Here is a 26,204-nt window from a genome sequence, read left to right on the forward strand (position 1 = left end):
GTCGTGTGTTTGTCTGGCAGATGAAGTAAAGAATATCACAGTACATGTCTTTATAACAGCGGCTCAGTTGGTAGAGCGTTTGCCCAATGAGCCGACGGTTGGCGGTTTGATTCCCAGTTCTCGACATAAACACTTTTGGTTGAGATTCAGGTTCGCGGGTTCGTTTATAGCTTTTAGAAATGTTCTCATAAAATAGGATCGTGATGTATTTAAAGCTCCACTATGAACCGTTTGTGATGAAAGGTTCCACAGTATGGCATTAAACTTCTCTATTTTACATTTAATCAGTGACAGGTTTTGTTATTGCTCAAAAAACACCTTAGAAAATATTGTTATATACACGATCTGCTGCTCTTAAAGGAACATTCTGTAACTTTTTCCTGGTCAAGGGTCTTAGGGTCTGGGCTATATGAATGCTGTTGTTGTTTCCTTGTGTCCTTGAGCAAGACACTGAACTTTTAACTACCATTTTAACTATTTTTAAACAAAATTTGGTTTGTCCAGAGCTGAGTTTTCACTTCAGACGACGACGCTCATCATTGTCGGCGTCATTAGCGTCATTTTCATAACCTGACCATCGCAAAAGACGCCATTTTGTAGATTAGCACCTACAAAAGCCTAGCGTACTAATCCGTTAGCGCTGTTAGCCACTCTGCTTTGTATAACACGACCATATACCTCCCATAAACGATATTCCAGTTCTGCTTTGCATACGCACATTTCACCTCAGGTTTTTGCATTTTACTGTGCTGTGTGCGGATTATGAGGAGGCCCACGAGATTATTCGGTTAATCGATAAATGCGGCCGCTCGGTTCACAACAAAATCATGAAAAACTCCAAAAAAATCATGTTTCATTTTGCTGTTTATTTCTTGCAGCTCATGGTTTTTTAATAATATTGTAGATTTATAATAGTTTTTGTGGTTTAAATCTGCTCTTGTGTTTTTGCGTCAGTGGCAAAAATGAGTTTCAATATTATTGTTTATCGTCTATATTTACTTCAGCGATTTATTGAACTTCAAAATGTGTTCTTGGCTAATTGTGAGTCACTGTTAGAAGCGATATTAAGTCATTTCAAGTTCAAATGTATCAGGGCTATAGTCATTTAGATGTTTAATCGATTAATCGGTTTGTATCCATCGATTAATTGTGTGTTTTTTTCGATTTTGAGGATTTGAGGATTATGAGAAGTCATGAAAGAGTGAGTTAATTGACAATTTTGTATTTAAACTTGTGAATCATGAGTTGAATCTGACTTTTTTATTTTTAATCTGTGTTTTTATATAAATCCTTTGTTTCCTTGGACCTTTTTTTACATAAATAGTAGTTTCTGTGTGAGCTCCCCCTGCTGGTGGTGTCTTTTTAGTGCAGTTTGGGTCAGATACACGGAGATATTTGATCATTTTTAGTAAAGATAGATTGGTTGACCTATATATCGGCCATAGACTATATAAACACATGTATATATACACATAAATGGACATAGCTAACCTGTAACTGCTGCGTTCCAAACAGGAAGTGATCATGTGCGCACTTCCTGCTCCATCAACTCTGGCTTCAATTCACTTTCTGTTGTAAAACTGTCTCCTCTCTCTGTCTCTGCTGCTTCAGACTCGTCATTTTGATCTTAAATGTTCGTATTAACCCTCTACATGATCCTGGGGTTTTTGTTTCACTTTTGTGTCTGTAAATCAAGATATGAACATTAAAAACAGACAAATCAGGTCCTTCGTTCCCGTTAGCGTTAGCAACAGGTTTGTTTGACAGTGTTGCTAAGCGCCTGCTCCCTGTTAAACCAGCGGTGTGGGCGGGAAGGGGCGTTAGGAGCTGTTTTTTTGTGTTTGAGTCACACTTTCTTATTAGTCTTTAACATCTCCAAAGCTCAAAATGCTCTGTTCCACCTTGTGATGTCATCAAGTGGTAGTTTTCAAGCTAGTTTTCAAGTGTTTTTAAACTCCACACACCTTCATTTCTAGAATAATTTGGATCATTTCAAAGCTGGAATTGCCAATCTTTACTGAACTAAAGGTAAAAGGAGCTGTTGACTTGAAAACTACCACTTGATGACATCACAAGGTGGAACAGAGCGTTTTGAGCTTTAGAGATGTAACAGACTAATAATAAAGTGTGACTCAAACATGTGTGAATAAAACAAAACTTTTTATTATTACATCATCAAAAACAGACCTGGAGTTGTGTTTTTATTCGTCTGTTTCATCTCCAAAGCTCAAAACGCTCTGTTCCACCTTGTGATGTCATCAAGTGGTAGTTTTCAAGCCAACACCTTTTACCTTTTAGTTCAGTAGTAGATTAGCAATAATTCCAGACACTGAAATGATCCAAATGACTCTAGAAATGAAGGTGTGTGGAGTTTAAAAACACAGTGGAGCACTTCCTGTATCACCACATGATGACATCACAAGGTGGAACAGAGCGTTTTCTCAGTCTAAATCTGCAGGGTTTGTGTGTTAAACATGTTTGAATGAGACAAAAACACAACTCCAGGTCCATTTTCGATGCGTTCACGTCGTTATAACTCGACTTAAACTTCGCACGAGTCCATTTTGTGTAATATTGGACCTTTAAATTAGAAAAACGAGCGAACGATTCTTCCCCAGCGTCGCTCCAACATCAACAGTTTTAAACAGAGACGGAAAAATGCAGCTGGATGGAAGTTCAAGGAAACTGCTTTTCTCTGCGCGTAAATCCTTTTCTCGTCCTTTTAAAGCCTGTCCCTGAATGTTACGTAGAGATTCACACACATTTATTCAAAGTGTTTCTCATCATTTTAATACAGACCCGGCTCTGAACTCGGCGCTGACATGAGCCGCTTTAACGTGTAATTTTCCCGCTCCGTCTGATTCATTACCTTCTTTCAATCGACGAGTAAAAAAAAAAAAAAAAAAGTCAAGTCCCATCAGGCAGGAGCGGCCGCCATTTTGGACCAAAATATCTGATTGCGTTGTTATTCACCTACGGGAGCATTAACATGTGAAAGGAAAGTGACACGTTAACGGATGAACTAAAGCGAGAAGCGTTCACATTTCAGGACGCACGGCTAGAAAACTTAAAGCGGACGTACGACACGGCTCTCTGATCTGGTTTAACGTTTCCTCGTCACAAACAGACCTGGAGTTGTGTTTTGTTTCATTCACACACGTTTAACACACAAATAAACCTGCAGATTTAGGCTGAGTTCTTCTCTCAAACTGAAAACGCTCTGTTCCACCTTGTGATGTCATTGTGGTGATACAGGAAGTGCTCCACTGTGTTTTTAAACTCCACACACCTTCATTTCTAGAATCATTTGGATCATTTCAGCTTCTGGAATTTACAATCTCTACTGAACTAAAGGTAAAAGGAGCTGTTCACTTGAAAAACACTACCACATTATGACATCACAAGGTGGAACAGAGCAGGACTAAACCAGGACAAAAAACTAAAGCTAAATGTGGACTAAATGTGGACTAAACATGGACTAAACCAGTACAAAAAACTAAAGCTAAACGTGGACTAAACCAGGACTAAACGTGGACGAATCCAGGACTTAAACCAGGACTAAACTTGGACTAAATCAGGTCTAAACCGGGTCTCAACATGGACTAAACCAGGGCTAAATGTGGACTAAACATGGACTAAACCAGGACAAAAAACTAAAGCTAAACGTGGACTAAACCAGGACTAAACCAGGACTAAAGGTGGACTAAATGTGGACTAAACGTGGACGAATCCAGGACTTAAACCAGGACTAAACTTGGACTAAATCAGGGCTAAATGTGGACTTAACATGGACTAAACATGGACTAAATGTGGACAAAATCAGGTCTAAACCAGGACTAAACGTGGACTTAACGCGGACTAAACCAGGTCTGAACCAGGACTTAACGTGGACTTAACGTGGACTAAACATGAACTAAACCAGGACTAAACGTGGACTTAACGCGGACTAAACCAGGTCTGAACCAGGACTAAACGTGGACTTAACGTGGACTAAACATGAACTAAACCAGGACTAAATGTGGACTAAACGTGGACTAAACGTGGACTTAATGTGGACTTAACGTGGACTAAACATGAACTAAACCAGGACTAAACGTGGACTAAACGCGGCCTAAACCATATAGACAGGCCTCTGCTTTGACAAAGTTTAAATCCAGACTCAAACTGTTCTGTTTATCTGTGCAAATGACTGAAAGGGGTTTATTCTGCACTTTTCTCGTTTAACGTTCATTTTATGATGATTATTTTATGTTTCGATTTGTTGTACTTTCATTTTAATGTCTCTTTTTTATTTTCTAAAACTCTTTGAATCACTTTATGGATCGATTGTGTCTTAATAAAACAGTGGATGCTTCTCTCCATTGGCCAGAATTATTATTATTATTAAAAATCACCACTGCTCTTTCATTTTTCTGTAATATTGGACGTTTTAACTGTTTTTTTTTGAAGTCTTGTTAGTGCAAAGTGTCAGTGCTGTACCAGGTGTCACTAACAGCTAGCATGCTAACAGTGCAATTCCTGATTAGACACAGACAGGACAGATTTTGACCTGGAGAGTCGCTGTAGTGGAGCCAGACACAAATAAACAGGTTTAAAGTGTCACATATGGAGGCTCCTCTCATCCTCCTCACGGACTCCTCTCTTGCTCCTCTCGCGCTCCTCTCATGCTCCTCTCACGCTCCTCTCATGCTCCTCTCACGCTCCTCTCGTGCTCCTCTCGGTCTTCTCTCGCGTTCCTCTCGGGCTCCTCTCATGCTCCTCTCGGGCTCCTCTCATGCTCCTCTCCTGCTCCTCTCTTGCTCCTCTCCTGCTCCTCTCGGGCTCCTCTCGCGCTCCTCTCGGGCTCCTCTCGGGCTCCTCTCACGCTCCTCTCGGGCTCCTCTCGGGCTCCTCTCGGACTCCTCTCTTGCTCCTCTCGTGCTCCTCTCGTGCTCCTCTCGCGCTCCTCTCCTGCTCCTCTCGGGCTCTTCTCGTGCTCCTCTTGTGCTCCTTTTGCGCTCCTCTCGCGCTCCTCTCATGCTCCTCTCACGCTCCTCTCGTGCTCCTCTCGGTCTTCTCTCGCGTTCCTCTCGGGCTCCTCTCATGCTCCTCTCGGGCTCCTCTCGCGCTCCTCTCGGGCTCCTCTCATGCTCCTCTCGCGCTCCTCTCATGCTCCTCTCGGGCTCTTCTCGTGCTCCTCTTGTGCTCCTTTTGCGCTCCTCTCGCGCTCCTCTCATGCTCCTCTCACGCTCCTCTCGTGCTCCTCTCGGTCTTCTCTCGCGTTCCTCTCGGGCTCCTCTCATGCTCCTCTCGGGCTCCTCTCGGGCTCCTCTCATGCTCCTCTCCTGCTCCTCTCGCACTCCTCTCGCGCTCCTCTCACGCTCTTCTCGGGCTCCTCTCGGGCTCCTCTCATGCTCCTCTCTTGCTCCTCTCATGCTCCTCTTGCGCTCCTCTCCTGCTCCTCTCGGGCTCCTCTCATGCTCCTCACACTCCTCTCGGGCGTTTAAATCCTGAGCTGGTCCCATCTCTCATGCTCCTCTCGGGCTCCTCTCCTGCTCCTCTCTTGCTCCTCTCCTGCTCCTCTCCTGCTCCTCTCGCGCTCCTCTCATGCTCCTCTCACGCTCCTCTCACGCTCCTCTCATGCTCCTCTCCTGCTCCTCTCCTGCTCCTCTCGCGCTCCTCTCATGCTCCTCTCATGCTCCTCTCATGCTCCTCTCCTGCTCCTCTCGGGCTCTTCTCCTGCTCCTCTCGGGCTCCTCTCGCGCTCCTCTCATGCTCCTCCTCTCTTGCTCCTCTCGGGCTCTTCTCCTGCTCCTCTCGTGCTCCTCTCCTGCTCCTCTCCTGCTCCTCTCTTGCTCCTCTCCTGCTCCTCTCGTGCTCCTCTTAAATCCTGAGCTGGTCCCATCTCTCGTGCTCCTCTCCTGCTCCTCTCCTGCTCCTCTCATGCTCCTCTCGTGCTCCTCTTAAATCCTGAGCTGGTCCCATCTCTCCTGCTCCTCTCCTGCTCCTCTCGTGCTCCTCTTAAATCCTGAGCTGGTCCCGTCTCTCGTGCGTTCTCGTCTGATCCTTTGATGCCTCTGTTTCCAGATCACGTTACAGTCATGATGAGTTATGTGTTTTGCTCAATTTGAGGCTCCGATGATGAAAGCAGATTTTTTTTTTTTTCCCGTCTAAGAAACTCTCTATGTAAAGAAAATAAGTGACATGTTTTTCCTTCTCGGACTGAGCGAGGGAGCGAGGCGTTTGTGAATGAGCTGGGGTCAGATGTCTAGAGTTTGGTGTTTTTAAAAGGTCAATATTACGCAAAAGTGACTCGTGTGAGGTTTGAGTCATGTGATAATGTGGTCACTGTGTCAAAAACAGATCTGGAGTTGTGTTTTGTTTCATTATTAACCCTTTATTATCCGTCTGTAACATCTCCAAAGCTTCAAAACGCTCTGTTCCACCTTGTGATGTCATCAAGTGGTAGTTTAACAGCTCCTTTTACCTTTAGTTCAGTCGAGATCGGCAACTCCAGAAGCTGAGATGATCCAAATGATTCTAGAAACGAAGGTGTGTGGAGTTTAAAAACACAGTGGAGCACTTCCTGTATTGCCACATGATGACATCACAAGGTGGGACAGAGCGTTTTCAAGCTAAAGATGCAGGTTTGTGAGTTAAACGTGTGTGAATGAAACAAAAACACAACTCCAGGTCTGTTTGTGACGAGGAAACGACATTAAAACAGATCAGAAAACTGGACCTTTGGACCTTTAACTGTGATTACACACACTCTCCCTGGCATTTAAGAGCTTCTAAACAGGTTATTTTAGTGTTTTATTGTGCCTCTCGTGTGTGTCATGTGATCTGTAAATGTGTTCTTTTTGTACGTGAGACGCTCTTTTGTTCAGCTGTAGTTGTTTTAAACGAAAATCAAATGTAAAGGCAAAATCATGATCTTTTCCTTCTGGTCTCTCAGATTTCTCTCATTAGATCAGGAGTTTTGTTACAGAAATCAGTTTAAAGACGGGATTGGATTAGCGTGTAGTCAGATTAGCGTGTAGTCAGATTAGCGTGTAGTCAGATTTGGGTGTACACATGTAAACACAGCCACATGGGGCCGGGCACAGTTTGATTAGTTTTGATGTCAGTTCTCTAGCGACACCTACTGTACGTTAAGTGTAAATTAATGGGCAAAATTATTAATAAAATATATTTGAACCTTTAAACGACTCACATGTTAAAACCGAGTACGTGGTTTTGTGATGTTATAACTCAAAACAAACGCACAAATGAACCGTAAACTCACTCCAGACTGTGTAAAGACGCACCCACATCCCACTTCATGACATCACAAGGTGGAGCAGAGCAGGTTAAAGGTGGACTAAACCAGGACTAAACCAGGACTAAACCAGGACTAACCCAGGACTAAACCAGGACTAACCCAGGACTAAACCAGGACTAAACGTGGACTGAACCAGGACTAAACGTGGACTAAATGTGGACTAAACCAGGACTAAGCCAAGACCAAATGTGGACTATACCAGGAGTAAATCAGGACTAAACGTAGCCTAAACGTGGACTAAACCAGGACTAAACCAGGACTAAATGTGGACTAAATGTGGACTAAACCAGGACTAAATGTGGACTAAACCAGGACTAAACGTGGACTAAACCAGGACTAAACGTGGACTAAACCAGGACTAAACGTGGACTAAACGTGGATAAACCAGGACTAAATGTGGACTAAACGTGGACTAAACATGGATAAACCAGGACTAAACCAGGACTAAATGTGGACTAAACCAGGACTAAACGTGGACTAAATGTGGACTAAACGTGGACTACACCAGGACTAAAGCTGGACTAAACGTGGACTAAACGTGGACTAAACGTGGACTAAACCAGGACTAAATGTGGACTAAATGTGGACTAAATGTGGACTAAATGTGGACTAAATGTGGACTAAACGTGGACTAAACGTGGACTAAATGTGGACTAAACCAGGACTAAATGTGGACTAAATGTGGACTAAATGTGGACTAAATGTGGACTAAACGTGGACTAAACGTGGACTAAATGTGGACTAAATGTGGACTAAATGTGGACTAAACGTGGACTAAACGTGGACTACACCAGGACTAAACGAGGACTAAACGTGGACTATAGTGTGAACGTTCGTTCTTTTACGTCGTTCCTTGATGTAAAACACTTTGAACGTGTAAAATTCGACATAAAAAAGTGACATTTACCATTTAATACATTTGAGATTTATCCGTTGACTCATCTGAACCCGACACTTCACCAATCTGAGTGTAAAATCTTTCAACAAAACATTTTAATTGGCCTATTTCCCCTCAAAAAAAAAAAAAAAAACGCATTTAAAAGTTGTCTTTAATGGAAAACGCGTCATTAAAATTCAGATCTTGTTTAGAGCACAAACTGAAACAACATGCTAATTGTGGCCCTGGAGATAACCTTTAGCGTGGCATTATTAGCTCATTTGACGGGTTGGCGACGCCGTCTGAATATCGTCGTAGCCGGTTTTAAATCCGGAGTAAAACGCTCTTGAATGTTTTGAATGTTTTTGAATGTTTTGAATGTGATCGGTCGGTGTATTCACTTGGCAGCGTTTAGCTCGAGCTCTGCCTGGAGAGTTGGCTGCAGCGAGAAACACATTAATTTTGTATTTATAATGATGATGTCTTTTAAATCTGAGCGCGAGAGACGTCAGGATTCATTTGTGTAACTTTATAAAACGCCGTCCGTCGTCTCGCTGGATTTAAACGTTTTTTAAAAGTAGGATTTGACGTACAAATACACGTCCGTTTATGTTTTTCTTCACTTTCTTGCTCAAATCAAACTGACGTATCCCTTCGTCGGTGTTTTAATGACACGTTTATCAGCCGCAAAGTCTCAGTTTTGCTTTTTCGTGAACATTTTCTTGGGGGTGTGACGCTAACCGGAGGCACTGTTCCGTCTGAAGCTCTGTTACTCGAGTTCGGCTTTAATCTGAGCTTTGGTTTAACACAATCGGACTTGGCTAACGACGACACATGAGCTGATTTGTGCTTTTAAACAAGTCCCTCTCGAATAACCTTACAGTTGCGAGCTAGCTAGCGTTAGCCAACAGTTTTTCAGCTCACCGTTTGGGGCAAAATCAAACTCGTAAACAGGTCAGGACTAAACGTGGACTAAATTCGGACTAAACGTGGACTAAACTTGGACTAAATCAGGACTAAATCAGGACTAAATCAGGACTAAACGAGGCTTTAATCTGAGCTTTGGTTTAACACAATCGGACTTAGCTAACGGCGACACATGAGCTGATTTGTGCTTTTAAACAAGTCCCTCTCGAATAACCTTACAGTTGCGAGCTAGCTAGCGTTAGCCAACAGTTTTTCAGCTAGCCGCTCTCACCGTTTTGTGCAAAATCAAACTCCTAAACAGGTCAGATTGATCGCAGGCTCCTGAAAATGTCCCATTTAGGTCGTTTTTGTATTTTTTCATTAAGTTCTTAACACGTACTTAGCTGTGTTTGCTAATGTGTTGCCGTAGTAACTGCGGTAACATCATGGTGTGCGTGTTCTGCATGTATGTCTATGGCGGAATGTTCAGTAAAGTATCAACAGGATAATATTTATAGAAGGATATTTACTTATAATGTACGTTTTGGTGGTGTTGTCTTATTAAAAAAACAAAAATGGCTTTCAGTGTTATGACTACACACCCGGTAGCGTTAGCAACAGGTTTGATTGACAGCGTTGCTAAGCACCCGCTCCCTGCTAAACCGGCGGTGCGGACAGGAAGGAAAGAACGTTACCTTCAACACCCTCGCTCCGGATTGGCTCTTTGGTTGCTATGATACTCGTGGTCGCAATTCCGAATATGTAACTCTGCTCCAAATTAGCCGCTATAACTGCTAGCCTCGTTTAACTTCATTTGACTGGAGCTTTTACACAGTCTATGCTTCTGAACGTAAACATTTCAGACTTCAGTGCCGTTTAACACAAAAATAATCCAAAGTCTGGCGTCCAAATCCGTTGTTTTAACTGACAGAGGACCGGCTGTCGACCCGAACCGATCACTGACGATTAGAAATAACAGAAACTCAACTACATTTGATTAAAGGCACAGACCTATTTCCTGCAGTTCAACCTAAACGAGTGATGTCATGCCCCTGTCGCTCATGGGAGTTGTAGTTCTTTGTCGTTCTTTGTAGTTCTTTGCCGTTCCTTTTGTCCCAGTTTAAACCGTGAATGACAGTTTCGTATTGGCGTGTGTCAGATGAGTTTGATTCCTGTCAGCTCGCTCTCGCTCGTCTCCTGGTTCTTGCGGCTTGTCAGTTTCAATTTTTTATTTTTTTATTTTTTTATCTCAAGAGCGACTGGTTGTTCAGACATTACTGGCTTCTCCTGTTACACGCGGCTCGATTAGTGTTAAGCTATTTGTTTGTATGACTGCGTGCGAAACGGCTCAACGTGCTAACGCTAACGAGGCGTTAAGGGCCCTGTACAGAAGGTTTTTTTTTTTCCGCATGTATTTGTTCTGGCGCAAGATGGATTTTGCACAGATACATTGCGTAACGAGGCAAGGCGAGTTTATTTTTATTACGCAATGGGTCCACAAAGTAATTTAAAGTGCTTTACATAATAAGAAACGTCATTAAAATCGCAATAACCAGCTTTTAACGTCAAAATATGTGTGTTTCGTGCTGTCTGAATGTGATTATAGAGTGTTTTTAGTCATCAGGAAGTGCGCTGTTAGCATGCTAGCCGTTGGAGTTGAAGTTGTTGAAGGCAAAACTCCGCTCCGGTCTCTGAAAGTTGTGAAAAGTTCTCATAAAATCATCGCGGTGAGTCGTTTTATAGCTGTTCAGGAAAGGTTCAGTTCTGTTTTTGTAAATGTGGCGTGTGGGGGGGGTTAAGTGTCTTGCTCAAGGACACAACAACAGCGTAAATCTGCAGGAGCTGGTGAATCAAACCACTCAACCAATGATGTTTATGTCGAGAGCAGGAATCAAACCGGCAAACTTCAAATCAGCAGGTCTGACGCTCCAACTGAACTACTGTCACCAGGGCCGGTCCCAGCTTTCAGGGGGCCCCGGGCTGAATGTGTCTCTGGGGCCCTCTCCTCTCAGGGGGCCCTGGGCTGAATGTGTCTCTGGGGCCCTCTCCTCTCAGAGGGCCCTGGGCTGAATGTGTCTCTGGGGCCCCCTCCTGGTTCAGCTGTTGGTGATTCACATTTGACACATTCTGTCTCTGCTCTCGTCACTTTGACCAGTTGTTTTTGTGTTTTTATCTGAACAACATCAGACTGAAAACATCCAGAACGACACAACTACAACAACACAACAACAACACAAACGTATAAGAACAACACAAACATATAAGAACAACACAAACATATAAGAACAAAACACAAACGTATAAGAACAACACAAACATGTAAGAACGACACAAACATAAGAACAACACAAACATAAGAACAAAACACAAACATATAAGAACGACACAAACATAAGAACAACACAAACATAAGAACAAAACACAAACATGTAAGAACAACACAAACATAAGAACGACACAAACATAAGAACAACACAAACATAAGAACAAAACACAAACATGTAAGAACAACACAAACATAAGAACGACACAAACATATAAAGGGGAGGGGTTAAGATTTTTTTTTTTTTAATTCCAGACATTTCTTCTTGATTTTTGGTGGATTTTAACGTGTTCCAGTTGGCGACAGTTGGCCGGACCGCACCGTATTCACCATTTTCCCACATTTACAAAACAGAACTGAACCTTTTCCTGAACAACTTTAGTGACTTTTAATGACTCACCGTGATGAGTTTTTGAGCATTTTTTCACGACTTTCAGAGACCAGAGCGGAGTTTCGCCTCGAACAACTTCAACTTCAGCGGCTAGCATGCTAACAGCGCACCTCCTGATGACTGAAAACGCTTTATAATCAGATGCAGACAGCACGCGGCGCACATATTTTGACGTTAAAAGCTGGTTATTGTGATTTTAATGACGTTTCTTATTCTGGAAAGCACTGAGCAGCAGATTTTATTTATTTTTATTTTACTACTATTAATATAAAACAAATGTAAGTGTTTTAGAGGGATATTTATGCTGCTGTAAAAACACAAGCCCCGTGTCCAATAAAACGTGATTTTATATATTATTTTCAATATAAATGTATGAGCTCTTGGGGGCCCCCTGCTGGCCTCGGGACCCTAAGCAGCTGCTCAGTCTGACTATAGTCTGAACCGGCCCTGGAGTGACTTTTTTTAGTTTTGATACCTGTTCAAACGTGTCTATATTAGTTTTGATATTAGTTTTTCAGTAGTTTTCATTCGTTCTATATGTCGCGCCGGTTCGTGCTCGTTTATTTGGCGTTCGTGTTCAAATAAACGGCGGCTTCACGTCAGAGTGTGAGATCTCGACTTGTGTTAAACAGATGCTGCTTTGAACAGAATCATTGCAAACATTAAAGTCTGAGCAGAGGAGCAGATGGAGCCGTCCAGAATAACACGCTCATTACAGACGCAAGGTCCACGCGGCGAATGGACTTTTTACTCTTCTTTAATACAATAAAACGACATCAAAGGACGATTAAAGAGGAAAAGAAACGACTTTTCAGAGCTTTGAACCGCGGCGTCGTCTCGTTTACGCTGTTGTTGTATTTGAGGTGATTCATGTTTGAGTAATCTTTAATCGCTTATTTTGAAGGCGCCATTTTGAATAATTAACCCCTGTTTTCACCTCCATCTGCACTGGGACACGCCCACTGGGACACGCCCACGGGGACACGCCCACGGGGACACGCCCACGGGGACACGCCCACTGGGACACGCCCACTGGGACACGCCCACTGGGACACGCCCACTGAGATGTTTTATTTTTTTAATCGTTGAGAAAAAGGGAGAAAATGAGAGAGAGGAAAGAAAGAATGATGAGAGATAGAAAGATGGAGAGAGTAATGAGAGGGAGATAAAGGAAGAGAGAGAAAGAAAGGGAGAGAGTGAGAGAAAAAAGGGAGAAAATGAGAGAAAGAAAGAATGATGAGAGATAGATGGAGAGAGTAATGAGAGGGAGAGAAAGGAAGAGAGAAAAAGAAAGGGAGAGAGTAAGAGGAAAAAGGGAGGAAATGAGAGAGAGGAAAGAGAGTGATGAGAGATAGAAAGATGGAGAGAATAATGAGAGGGAGAGAAAGGAAGAGAGAAAAAGAGAAAGAAAGGGAGAGAGGGAGAGAAAAGGGGAGAAAATGAGAGAGGAAAGAAAGAATGATGAGAGATAGAAAGATGAGAGAGTAATGAGAGGGAGATAAAGGAAGAGAAAGAAAGGGAGAGAGAGAGAGAAAAAGGGAGAAAATGAAAGAGAGGAAAGGAAGAGTGATGAGAGATAGGAAGATGGAGAGAGTAATGAGAGGGTGAGAAAGGAAGAGAGAAAAAGAGAAAGAAAGGGAGAGAGTGAGAGAAAGGGAGAAAATGAGAGAGAGGAAAGAAAGAATGATGAGAGATAGAGAAAGAGTAATGAGAGAGAAAGTAATGAGAGAGAGAGGAGGGAGGGAGAGAGAGCGAGGACGGATGGAGAAAAAGAGGAGGAAGAGAGGAAAAAAAGAGAGGGAAAAAGAGAGAGGGGGATGGAAGGAGACAGAGAGGGAGAGAGGGGAATGTAGGGATAATGAGAGAAAAGGAGAGAGTGATCGAAGAAGAGAAAGGGGGATAGTTAAAAAAGAAAGAGAAGGAAGAAAGTTGATAATAAAAGAGAGGAGAAAAACAGGGAGAGGACAGAAGGAAAATCCAGGTCTGAAATAATCCAAATGATTCTAGTGAAGGTGGAGTTTAAAAACACAGTGGAGCACTTCCTGTATCACCACATGATGACATCACAAGGTGGAACGGAGCGTGTTGAGCTTTGCAGACGTCACAGACTGATAATAAAGTGACTCAAACATGTGTGAATGAAACAAAACACAACTCCAGGTCTGTTTTTTGACGTCATCCATCATAAATTCCAGCTTTTGTAGCCGACGCAAACACAACACGTCCACTTTAAACGCGTTAAGAGCTTTGGCCACGCCCCCTTTTTAGCCTATTTCCTCCTGTTTATTTTTATTTTTTACTACAGCGGACAAAAGCGCAGTGATGTCTTGTTTTAAAAATCAAAGCAGATGTGTCCAGGGGTATTTTAAAAGCCCATAATTACCCGTACGTGTCTGGTGATGTATTGTGTTTCTGCTTGTTATGCAAAGCGATGACCCAAGTTTTCCACGTCCAGTGATAGAAAGTCTATATATCCCGGGCCGGAGTGTGTTTATAGATCCCACAGCTCATTTTGCTGACAAGAAATCTTTACGAAAACGGCTCTTCCTATGTGTTTTGCATCGACGTCGCCGCTTTTTACGCTTTTTTACGCTTTTGTGGCAGCTTCTTTCACAGTTGCTGTTAATTAAACGCAATTACAGGAACATGTTTTAGTGACAGAGCGAGCGTGACGTCAACACAGCGTTCGGCTAAAGTCAACGAAGCTAATCGAGGCTAGCAGTTATAGCGGCTGATTTGGAGTTGTTTACAGCGGTCCCTCGTTTATCGCAGAGGTTACATTCATTTTTTTTTACAGTTATTCTCTCTGTTTTTGTCTGTAAAACCCCTCACCACACACTTTATACACTTTTCTCACACAGGCGTTAGCGTTTTCTCACATTTCTCTCTCGTTTAAACTCAAAGTTCAAACCTTCGTAGGCGTCTTTGTCGGTGCAGAACGTTTCATCGACATTGTGGGTTTTGTCGGGGAGAAAACAAATTGCAAACGTACAGCACTTGTGTAGAGACTACAGACTATTTATATAAATGGACATAGCTAACATGCTAGCCGTCACATTCTGGCTCCAATTCACTTTCTGTTGATAAACTGTGTCCTCGCTCTGAATCTGCTGCTTCAGACTCATTTTGGTCTTAAATTGGGGCGACAGTGGCTCAGTGGTTGAGTGTTGGTCCCAACCCGAAGGTCGGAGGATCGAGTCCCACTCGGACCAAGTTCTGTCGTTGTGTCCTTAGGCAAGACACTTCACCCACATTGCCTAGTATGAAAGTGGTGTGTGTGTGAATGATAGGTGGTGGTCCGAGGGGCCGATGGCGCAGATTGGCAGCCTCGCTTCAGTCAGTCTGCCCCAGGGCAGCTGTGGCTACAATAGTGTCTTACCATCACCAAGTGTGGAAATGAATGAATAATGACTATAGTGTAGCTTTGAGAGGCTTTGACATGATCCTGGGTGTCTTTTTTTTTTTTTTTGTAGTTATTTTTACTATATATATATTTTTTTGGGGGGGTTATTTGTTTTTGGGTTTGTTTGTTTTTTAATGTTGATGTTTTTGGGGTTTTGAGTATTTTTTTGTCTTTTTGAAAAACTGTGTCCTCTCTGTATCTGCTGCTGGTTAAACTCGCTCTACATGATGAGGGGTTTATTTTTATTTATTTTATTTTTTTTTTTTTTTTGTGATTTTGTGTTTTTTGTTTGTTTGTGTTTTTTTTTTGTTTTTTTTTTGGAGTTTCTATTTTAGTTATTTTTACTATCTATCTATCTATCTATCTATCTATATATCTATATATATATATATATATATATATATAAAGTTATTTTGAGGTGGTTTTATTTGTTTGTTATGAGTTGTTTTTTCGTTGTTTTTTTTTTTTTTGTAATTTTGAGTATTTTTTTATTTTTTTGAAAAACTGTTCCCACATTCTTGGCAAAACAATAACAACTCCAATGAAAACAAGCAGCTCACAGGCTCCCACCAGAAAAGTTCCACTGTGCAGTTTTAAAGACAAACTTTACCATAAACTGATTTGTGTTTGAGCAAAATGAGTCTCGCCCAAAGGTGAAGAGAGTTAGAGCCAATCAGGAGAGACGCTGAAGGAAACGCCGCCAATCAAACCTGTGGCTAAGGCAGAAACAACCTCAGGGAAAGAATCTGTCACATCTGCAAAGATCAGAACGATCTGTTCCACCTTGTGATGTCATCAAGTGGTAGTTTTCATGTCAACAGATCCATTTACCTTTAGATCAGCAGAGACTGAAACAAATGATTCTAGTGAAGAAAGAGAGAAAAGAAAGAGTAACGAGAGAGGGAGAGAGAAAGAGTGATGAGAGAGAGAGAGTCAGTGAGGGAGAGAGTAATGAGAGGGAGAGAAAGGGAGAGAGAAAAATTGAGAGAGAGGAGGGAGAGAGAGGAGGGAGAGAAAGAAAGGAGAGGGAGAGACAGAGAGGGAGGGAGAGAGAGAAAAAAGAATAGGAGAGAGAGAGGAGGGAGGAAGAGGAAGAGATGAGGGAGCGAAAGGAGGGAGAGAAAAAGAGTCAGCGAGAGAGAGAGTAATGAGAGGGAGAGAAACGGAGAGAGAGAGAAAAAGAGAAAAGGAGAGGGAGGGAGAGAGAGGAAAGCGAGAAAGAGAGAGGAGGTAGAGAAAGGAGGGAGAGAGCAAGGAAGAGAAAGGGAGAGAGCGAGAAGGAGAGAAAGAGAGAGAGGGGGATGGAAGGGGACAGAGAGAGGGAGACAGGAAAGGAGGGATAATGAGAGAAATGGAGAGAGTGATAGAAGAAGAGAAAGGGAGGATAATTAAAAAAGAAAGAGAAGGAAGAAAGTTGATAGTAAAAGAGAGAAGGAGGAGAAAAGACAGAAAGAAAATCCAGGTCTGAAATGATCCAAATGATTCTAGTGAAGGTGTGTGGAGTTTAAAAACACAGTGGAGCACTTCCTGTATCACCACATGATGACATCACAAGGTGGAAACGTGGCGCCTGATTCGTCTGTTTTTAATGTTCATATCTTGATTTACAGACACAAGAGTGAAATAAAAACCCCAGGATCATGTAGAGGGTTAATATGAACATTTACGCTCACTTCCTGTTTGAAGCCCGGCGGCGGCGGTTAGCATGTTAGCATGTTAGCTTGTTAGCTACGTCCGTTTACATTTCCAGTCTGTGTTTGAGGCTGAGACGTGGAGAGAACGGCTCGATGTCGTCGCTACAGGGACATGAATGTAAATACGTCAGTGTGAGGTTTTGACGCGGTTGACGGGTTAAACAATAGATTTTAACGAGGCGCCGTTTACTCGCGGCGGAGATAACGAGCGAACGAGCCAAACCGACATCTGCGTTTATTGTGCGCTTTGGTAATATTGACAAACACGAGTATCGATCTCGAGTCGTGTTTGTGCCGTTCTGAATTGTGAATTAACAAAGACGCTAATTCACGTTTGGGTTTTAGTTCATCGGAAATTTTAGCAGCTAACGCTAACTTTTACCATCTGCTTGTTGCCACGGTGATGTTGTTGCGTCGCCTGGAATGTTCCACAGTATGGCGTTAAAAGGTTCTATATTACATCCCCAATTCCACTGACGTTTGGACGCTGTGTAAAACTTAAAAAGAAATACAGAATACAATGATTTGCAAATCATTTTCAACGACAAAGACATGAAATTTAATGTTCGAACTGAAGAACTTTATTGTTTTTATGTAAATATTTACTCATTTTTAATTTGATGATGTTCACGAAACTGACTCTTGTGAGCGTTAAGTCGTGTTAATGCTGAGACTTTGTCAAAAACAGACCTGGAGTTGTGTTTCGTTTCATTCACACATGTTTGAGTCACACTTTATTATTAGTCTGTAACATCTACAAAGCTCAAAATACTCTGTTCCACCTTGTGATGTCATCATGTGGTAGTTTTCAAGTGAACAGCTCCTTTTACCTTTAGTTCAGTAGTAGATTGACAATTGGCGTCCACACACGTTTAACACACAAACAAACCTGCAGATTTACGCTGAGTTCTTCTTTCAAACTGAAAATACTCTGGTCCACCTTGTGATGTCATCGTGTGGTGATACAGGAAGTGCTCCACTGTGTTTTTAAACTCCACCCACCTTCATTTATAGAATCATTTGGATCATTTCATCTCTGGAATTATTGCCAATCTCTACTGAACTAAAGGTAAAAGGAGCTGTTAACTTGAAAACTACCACTTGATGACATCACAAGGTGGAACAGAGCGTTTTGAGCTTTGGAGATGTAACAGACTAATTTAAATGGGAGCTGTAAACCTCAAAAACAGACCTGGAGTTGTGTTTTGTTTCATTCACATGTTTGAGTCACACTTTATTATTAGTCTGTCACATCTCCAAATCTCAAAACGCTCTGTTCCACCTTGTGATGTCATCAAGTGGTAGTTTTCAAGTTAACAGCTCCTTTTACATTTAGTTCAGTAGAGATTGGCAATAATTCCAGGAGCTGAAATGATCCAAATGATTCTATAAATGAAGGTGGGTGGAGTTTAAAAACACAGTGGAGCACTTCCTGTATCGCCACACGATGACATCATAAGGTGGAACAGCGTTTTTTTTTTTCAGTTTGAGAGAAGAACTGTTTTGTGTGTTAAACATGTGTGAATGAAACAAAAACACACAACTCCAGGTCTGTTTGTCTTGAGTAAACGGCGTGATACCTCCACTTTAAGACATAAATCATAGTAATATTAAAGTGTTAGTCAAGCGTTAGGGTTTTTTTTTACAGCCTGACAAATCTTAAAGTTCATTTCCACATCTGTATTTTTAAAACCGTGCGTGCTGGATGTATTTTATCGCGCTCTTAGCTGCTGTTACGTCAGACACAGCCCTTTGCTTCCTGTGCGGCTGCAGTTTTGGTGTTTATCTCCTGAGAACGAGGCGTCTGACGTGGAGAGCGGCTCCTGAGTCTGAACGGGTCCAAACGTTTCCGTCTGTAAACGCACCAACGAGAATCACACGCATCTGATCAGATTAGAGAGCGGCTCAGGTACAGGGCGAGCAGCGGCGTTACGTATAGACCAGTAGTTCTTAACCTTGTTGGAGGTACTGAACCAAACCCTTCTTTATTGAAAAATAAAATATTTTTTTTTTCAAATTCAAGCCATATGTTTGTTTTACTGGTGCACAAAATAAACCGTGCCTTCTTTCCACCTTGTGATGTCATCATGTGGTGATACAGGAAGTGCTCCACTGTGTTTTTAAACTCCACACACCTTCATTTCTAGAATCATTTGGATCATTTCAGACCTGGATTTTCTTTCTGTCGTTTCTGTCCTCTCCCTCTTTTTCTCCTCTTTTACTATCAACTTTCTTCCCTGAGGTTAAAATCTAAAAGCTGTGAGTTTCCATCTAAAAAAACAGAAAGTAATGAGCTAATATTTACTGGACGTGGTGAGGCCTGGGATGATAATGAAATTTAACGATTTACAATTGGCGTTCACACATGTCACACAGTCCTGGTTTAGTCCTGGTTCAGTCCTGGTTCAGTCCTGGTTTAGTCCTGGTTCAGTCCTGGTTTAGTCCTGGTTCAGTCCTGGTTTAGTCCTGGTTTAGTCCTGGTTTAGTCCTGGTTTAGTCCCAGAGCCGAGGGCGATACTTTGTTTTGTCCGAGTGGAGTTTTATTTGAAATGTGACTCTTACAGGTCGGGGTGAGTTTTTACTCAGTTCTCTTGATTCTAAACAAATGGTTTCGGTATCGACCACGACAAAAAACCCACACCTCTCCTTTGTACTATAACGTTTGAAAAGTGCTTCATAAATAAAAGTTAGATTTGATGATGAGATATTTAGATAAACACAGAGATCATGAGCTGACGACATTATAATTGTCTTTAATTGTGCTGATTGTGACGCCTCATGAGGGACAAAATAATCCAAAGGTGACCTGCTACAACAACCTGTGGGACACATAATGCATTTATTATTATTATTATTATTACTATTATTATTATTATTATTATTATTGTTATTATTATTACTATTATTATTGTTATTTGCATCATTATCATCATTATTATTTTATTTTTATTACTATTGTATTTTTTATGTATTTATTACTATCATCATTTTATTATTTGTATTTTTATTATTTGTATTTTATTATATATATATATATTTTTTTTTTTACTATTGTTTTATTATTGTTATTTTATTTTTATTTTTTATTTTATTATAATAATTTTTTATCCATTTATTTTTTTCCCCCATTTACATTCTCTATATCTTGTTTCCTCATTTATGAATTACTAATATCTCCTCTGCATCTCCACCTCCAAAACATGGAAATATCACACACACACGCGTCACACACGCCACACACGCGTCTCACACACTGATCACACACACGTCACACACTGGTCACACACTGGTCACACACTCGTCATACACGCGTCACACACTCGTTATACACGCGTCACACACTGGTCACACACACGACACACTCGTCACACACTCGTCACACACTCGTCACACACTCGTCACACACACGACACACTCGTCACACACTCGTCACACACTGGTCACACACACGTCACACACAGACTTGTCACACACAGACTTGTCACCTAAAATTATAAATGGCTGTTACTTTTACAAACCGTGCTCTGTCTCTGTTTGTCTTGTGTCTCACCTCGTGTCACTACTGTCCATGACTGGACACTATTTTCTTATTTATTTATTTAATGAAGGACAAACATAAAGACGTGTGGGGCTGATGATGTCACACGTCACTTGTCCAGCTGTTTGACCCACACTGACCCGTCCCTGACTCACTCCTGTCCCGTCCTGTCTCTCATCCCGTCATAAAGGACACAGCGGGTCCTATAGAGTTTTGTCTAAAGATCTGGAAAGAATATCGTTTGTTTGTCTGAGGAGCTGATATAATCGTGTATTCAACCCCAGTACAGATTTATTTGTGTATTTGCTTTAAATGAAATCATTAGGATAAAAATAAAAACTCATCTGTCTCCATGAGCTTCATCGATGTGTCTGAAGAGTTCGACCGTGTTACTCTGAGAATCGATTCACAGAATGAGTCAGAGTGTGAGGTCAGAGTGTGAGGTCAGAGTGTGAGGTCAGAGTGTGGGGTCAGAGCGTGAGGTCAGAGTGTGAGGGTCAGAGCGTGAGGTCAGAGTGTGAGGTCAGAGTGTGAGGTCAGAGTGTGAGGTCAGAGTGTGAGGTCAGAGTGTGAGGTCAGAGTGTGGGGGTCAGAGTGTGAGGTCAGAGTGTGGGGGTCAGAGTGTGGGGGTCAGAGTGTGGGGGTCAGAGTGTGAGGTCAGAGTGTGAGGTCAGAGTGTGGGGGTCAGAGTGTGGGGGTCAGAGTGTGGGGGTCAGAGTGTGAGGTCAGAGTGTGGGGGTCAGAGTGTGAGGTCAGAGTGTGAGGTCAGAGCGTGAGGTCAGAGCGTGAGGTCAGAGCGTGGGGTCAGAGTGTGGGGGTCAGAGTGTGAGGTCAGAGTGTGAGGTCAGAGTGTGGGGGTCAGAGTGTGGGGGTCAGAGTGTGGGGGTCAGAGTGTGGGGGTCAGAGTGTGGGGGTCAGAGTGTGGGGGTCAGAGTGTGGGGTCAGAGTGTGGGGTCAGAGTGTGGGGGTCAGAGCGTGAGGTCAGAGTGTGGGGTCAGAGTGTGAGGTCGGAGCGTGAGGGGGTCAGAGCGTGAGGTCAGAGTGTGAGGGTCAGAGCGTGAGGTCAGAGTGTGGGGTCAGAGTGTGAGGTCGGAGCGTGAGGGGGTCAGAGCGTGAGGTCGGAGCGTGAGGGGGTCAGAGCGTGAGGTCAGAGTGTGGGGGTCAGAGCGTGAGGTCAGAGTGTGAGGGTCAGAGCGTGAGGTCAAAGCGTGAGGTCAGAGTGTGGGGGTCAGAGTGTGAGGTCAGAGTGTGGGGGTCAGAGCATGGGGGTCAGAGTGTGAGGGGGTCAGAGTGTGGGGGGGTCAGAGTGTGGGGGGGTCAGAGTGTGGGGGTCAGAGTGTGGGGGTCAGAGCATGGGGGTCAGAGTGTGTGGGGGTCAGAGTGTGGGGGTCAGAGTGTGAGGTCAGAGTGTGAGGGTCAGAGTGTGAGGTCAGAGCGTGAGGTCAGAGTGTGAGGGGGTCAGAGTGTGGGGTCAGAGTGTGAGGTCAGAGTGTGAGGGTCAGAGTGTGGGGGTCAGAGTGTGGGGGTCACTGTACCTGAGTCTGGAGGTGGTGTTTTCTACATTTACTCCTTCAGTTTATGGAGGATCAGAGTCAAACACAGATCAGGACGACTCCACTGAACCTCCTGGCGTTTGCAGAGCGTCATGTTGAGTGTCGTGTCCAGACTCTGTGTCCAGGGACGTCCGCTCCACGTGAGGCTTTTCGTATAAAACATAACTGCGGTCAAAGTGTCGTTATGGTCTGGACGACTGAAGGTGATAAATGTGTTTCCTCAGTTTGTGTTTGTGCGGCGATGATCCGACTGAAACAAAGACAAATATGTGGGACATTTTACTTCAGACGATGAGGACGTCCACGGAGAGTGTCACATGATCTATGCACATGCTAACAGGCTAACGTGCTAATATGCTAACATGTTCATTCGCTGGTTTGGTGCTGTAGAGTTTGTCCGTACAGCGCAGTTCACGGCTCAGATGTGTCAAACTACAGAAGATCCAAACTCAGAGGAAGAAAGTGACAGTTTAAAGATTCAGTTTGTGTGAACAGAACTTTACTCTGAACACGGACAGTTTGGTGTTTGTTTGGTCTTAATGTGAGAAGAGCGTCATCGAGAGCGTTAAAGTCAGTGCCGTATGTTACGAGTCTGATCTGTGGAGGCTCTGGTGCAGCTGTTTGTTGTGAAGATTGTGTTGGAGGAGTGTGTGTGTTTTTATTTTTAATTTTTATTGTTGTGTGTCTGATGATGATGAGGATGAGGATGAGCCGATACAAACTTTTTTCTGACCAGTTTTTGTGTTGATTTAATTGTAATTAATCTCAGAGCCCGACTCAAGTCTAATGTTTAACACCTCTTTTCTCTCTTTCCCCTCTGTTGTTCCTCTTCTTTCTCTCTCTCACATTCCTCTTTCTCTCTTTTTCTTGTTCTCATTCCTCTTCTTTATTTTGTCTTCTCTCTCTCTTCCCTCTTCACTCGTTCCTCCTCTCTCTTCCCTCTTCTCTCTCTATTTTTCTTTCTTTTTCTTCTTCTCTGTCATTTCTCTCTGTCTTTCTTCCCTCTCTTTCCTCTTCTCTCTCTCATTTCTCTCTCCTCTTCTCTCTCTTTCTTCCCTCTCTTTCCTCTTCTCTCTTTCCACTTCTCTTTCCACTTCTCTCTCTTTCCACTTCTCTCTCTTTCCACTTCTCTTTCCTCTCCTCTCTCTTTCTTCCCTCTTTTTCCTCTTCTCTCTCTTCCCCCTCTCTCTCTTCCCTCTCTTTCCCCTTCTCTCTCTCTCTTTCCTCTTCTCTTTCCTCTCCCCTCTCTCTCTTTCCTCTCCTGTCTCTCTCTCTTTCCTCCCCTCTCTCTCTTCCCTCTCTTTCCTCTTCCCTCTCTCTCCTCCCTCCCTCTCTCTCTCTCTTCCCTCTCTTTCCTCTCCTCTCTCTCTCTTCCCTCTCTTCCCTCTCTTCCGTAGGTCGCGTGTAGAAGCATGTCATGACTCAGGCTCGGCAGAAGGCTTCCCTCCAGCAGAGGCGCACGGCTGAGTGGGTGGACCAGTCCCCTCTGTGGACACATGGTGGCGCCGCGGACGAGCCCTGGCCTGAGCGCTCGCTTCGGTTCGGCCGGACGAAGAAGATCGGCGAAGTCATGAAGAGGACCAAGAAGAAGAGAAAGATGGCGGTCGAGGAAAAGAAGGAGAAAAGTTTGGATCAGAACAAAAAGTTGGACCGAAGACGCGAGAAGAAACGCGATCGGAAACTGTATCCGTTGCGAGGGCGGGCGGCGGGTTCGGAGGGGGAGGGGCTTAGCTGTCACGTGATCTTAACGCGATTGGAGGAGAGCCAGGCGGATTCTGAACGCAAAACGCGAAAAGACGGCCACCACAAACATTTAACTCTCAAACGAAGGGGTAGAAAAAGCAAGAAAGATGCTAAGACGCTACCAAAACAGAAAACGAAATCAAACAGCGCTAGCATCGCCGACTACATGCACGTCTTACAACCGCGGAAACGCAGATTAGCTTCGCTCAACGCAGAGGCGGTCAACACTTTACTGCTCGAGCGACCGTGGGATACTCAACCTGCTGCTAAACAAGCCAGAAAACAGGACGAGGCTGTGACTGTAGGGGGCGCTGCGGAGGGAGACGCTACTACGAAAACTACTACACCGGGACCGGCCGGGAAAGTGACGCTAGCTCCAAAAATGTGCCAAAAATTCAAGGCCAAAAAAGCGAAAGCGAAAGTGAAAGTGAAAAGTAATCCGTTTGAGTTGAGCCAGGAGAGTTTGGATGCGCCCGCGCCGAGACGGTTAGCGGGGCTCAATGCTGCTGCCTTGCTAAAGCTAACTAGCACATCCGCTACTGCTAAACAAAGGGTAAAGAGCACTCCAACTACTACTACTACAACTACTACTACTACTGCAACTTCGTCTGACTGCAAGACCCAAGCTCCTACGACTATGACGCAACACGCGAGGGTCAAATACAAGGGTAGACCACCGAAACACAAGGGCAAGAGGGCGCTAGCGTCGCAACACGGCTGCGCGGCGTGCAAGAAGAAGAGCGACTTCGAGCCAAAGGTGGAGTGGGATTCGAACGGCTGCACCCATCGTCTGACCAAACCGGGATACCAGTCGAGAAGCATGATGTCATACCCGCTGAAGCAAGTGAAGGAGGAGCAGATGGAGGCGGAGCTCAGCCCGTACTACTGCTGCCCCCCGAAGGTAAGACGAGGAATTGTTTATTATTTTATGTATTTGAGAAAAGAGAGATTTTACTTTCTTTTTTTTTATTATTATTTTTTTATATCTATGTTCTAATGTTGTTTCCTCATCACAAACAGACCTGGAGTTGTGTTTTGTGGAGTTCTTCTCTCAGACTGAAAACACTCTGTTCCACCTTGTGATGTCATCATGTGGTGATACAGGAAGTGCTCCACTGTGTTTTTAAACTCCACACACCTTCGTTTCTAGAATCATTTGGATCATTTCAACTCTGTAATTATTGTCAAACTGTACTGCGCTAAAGGTAAAAGGAGCTGTTAACTTGAAAACTACCACTTTATGACATCACAAGGTGGAACAGAGCGTTTTCAGTTTGAAAGAAGAACTCGACAACAACTTTTTTTCCTCACGTTGTGATATTTTCCGTGTTTTTCCAGGGTTCGGTGGAGTACTGTCACCGTTTGGCGTTCTTCTTGGGGCAGCAGCCGTACAGCGAGTCCAGCAACCAGCAGCTCAAATCGGCCTTGACCCCTGTGAAGCGGGAGTGCCTGATGCCCTCCCCGTCCCTCACCCACTCCCACCCGCACACCGCCCTCACCCTGAGCCCCCACCCGTGTCTCTGCACGGCCGATCACTGCTTCTCCAGCTACTACGTCCACATCACCCACCCACCCCACGCCGGGACCGCGTCCCCGACTATGACCTCGCGACCGTTGAACTTTGCCCCCTCCGGGTTGTGTTCGGGGCAGATGAGCGGGTCAAAAGCGGGGTCGGGTCTGGCGCACCCGGCTTACTGTAACTCTGTGGGCGCTCCCTGTTTCGGAGAGGCCTGCAGGATGGGCGGGTGCGCGTTCAGAGCCATGCCCCCCGTCACCAGCAGGGGGTGCACTTTCAGCGCGGGATGCACCGGGTGTACGCACAACATCAAAACAGGTGAGGGTTAGCACGTTAGCGATGGTGAGGGTTAGCATGTGAGCGATGATCAGGGTTAGCACATTAGCGATGACAAGGATTAGCACGTGAGCAATGACGAAGTTTAGCATGTGAGCAGTGGCTAGGGTTAGCTTGTTAACAATGAAAAGGGACTTTGGTTAGCATGTTAGCGATGACGAGGGTTAGTATGAGGTTGGCACGCTAGCAATGATGACGGTAAGCATGTTAGAAATGATGAGGGTTAGCATGTGAGCGATGAAGAAGTTTAGCACGTTAGCGATGTCAAGGATTAGCACATGAGCAATGACATTTTTCTGATTTACTTTACTCCAACTGTCTATATGTTTAAAGGCAGGCTCTGTAACTTTTCTGCTCGAGGATCCGCCACCTGGTTGCCCCCATGGAGATGTTGTTGCTTTGCCTGAAATATTCCAGTGTGGCATTAAACTTCACTTTACGGTGTCACCTGATCAGAAAACAGTGTAATGTGGGCTCTTTAAGCAATAAGAATATGTATAATTAAATAAATGTAAGATGGAGGCATATTAGTTTAATGCGATACTGTGGAACATTCCAGGCAAAGCGATAACATCTCCATGGAGACAAACAGGTGGCAGACCCTTTATCAGAAAAGTTTCT

General features: G+C 43.7%; 1 protein-coding gene across 1 annotated transcript in view; it reads left to right on the forward strand.

Moving 5' to 3' along the window:
• LOC117393049 (bromo adjacent homology domain-containing 1 protein) overlaps positions 1-26,204 on the forward strand; it is a 69,568-nt gene that overhangs the window by 26,523 nt on the left and 16,841 nt on the right. Inside the window, exons 2-3 of the mRNA XM_033991225.2 lie at positions 23,386-24,632; positions 25,070-25,565. Of these exons, the coding sequence (XP_033847116.1) occupies positions 23,406-24,632; positions 25,070-25,565 (1,723 nt within the window). The 5' untranslated portion in view covers positions 23,386-23,405. The remainder of the gene's footprint in view (positions 1-23,385; positions 24,633-25,069; positions 25,566-26,204) is intronic.

The sequence above is a fragment of the Periophthalmus magnuspinnatus genome, chromosome 24 (genome assembly GCF_009829125.3).
Source record: "Periophthalmus magnuspinnatus isolate fPerMag1 chromosome 24, fPerMag1.2.pri, whole genome shotgun sequence".
Taxonomy (NCBI): Eukaryota; Metazoa; Chordata; class Actinopteri; order Gobiiformes; family Gobiidae; genus Periophthalmus; species Periophthalmus magnuspinnatus.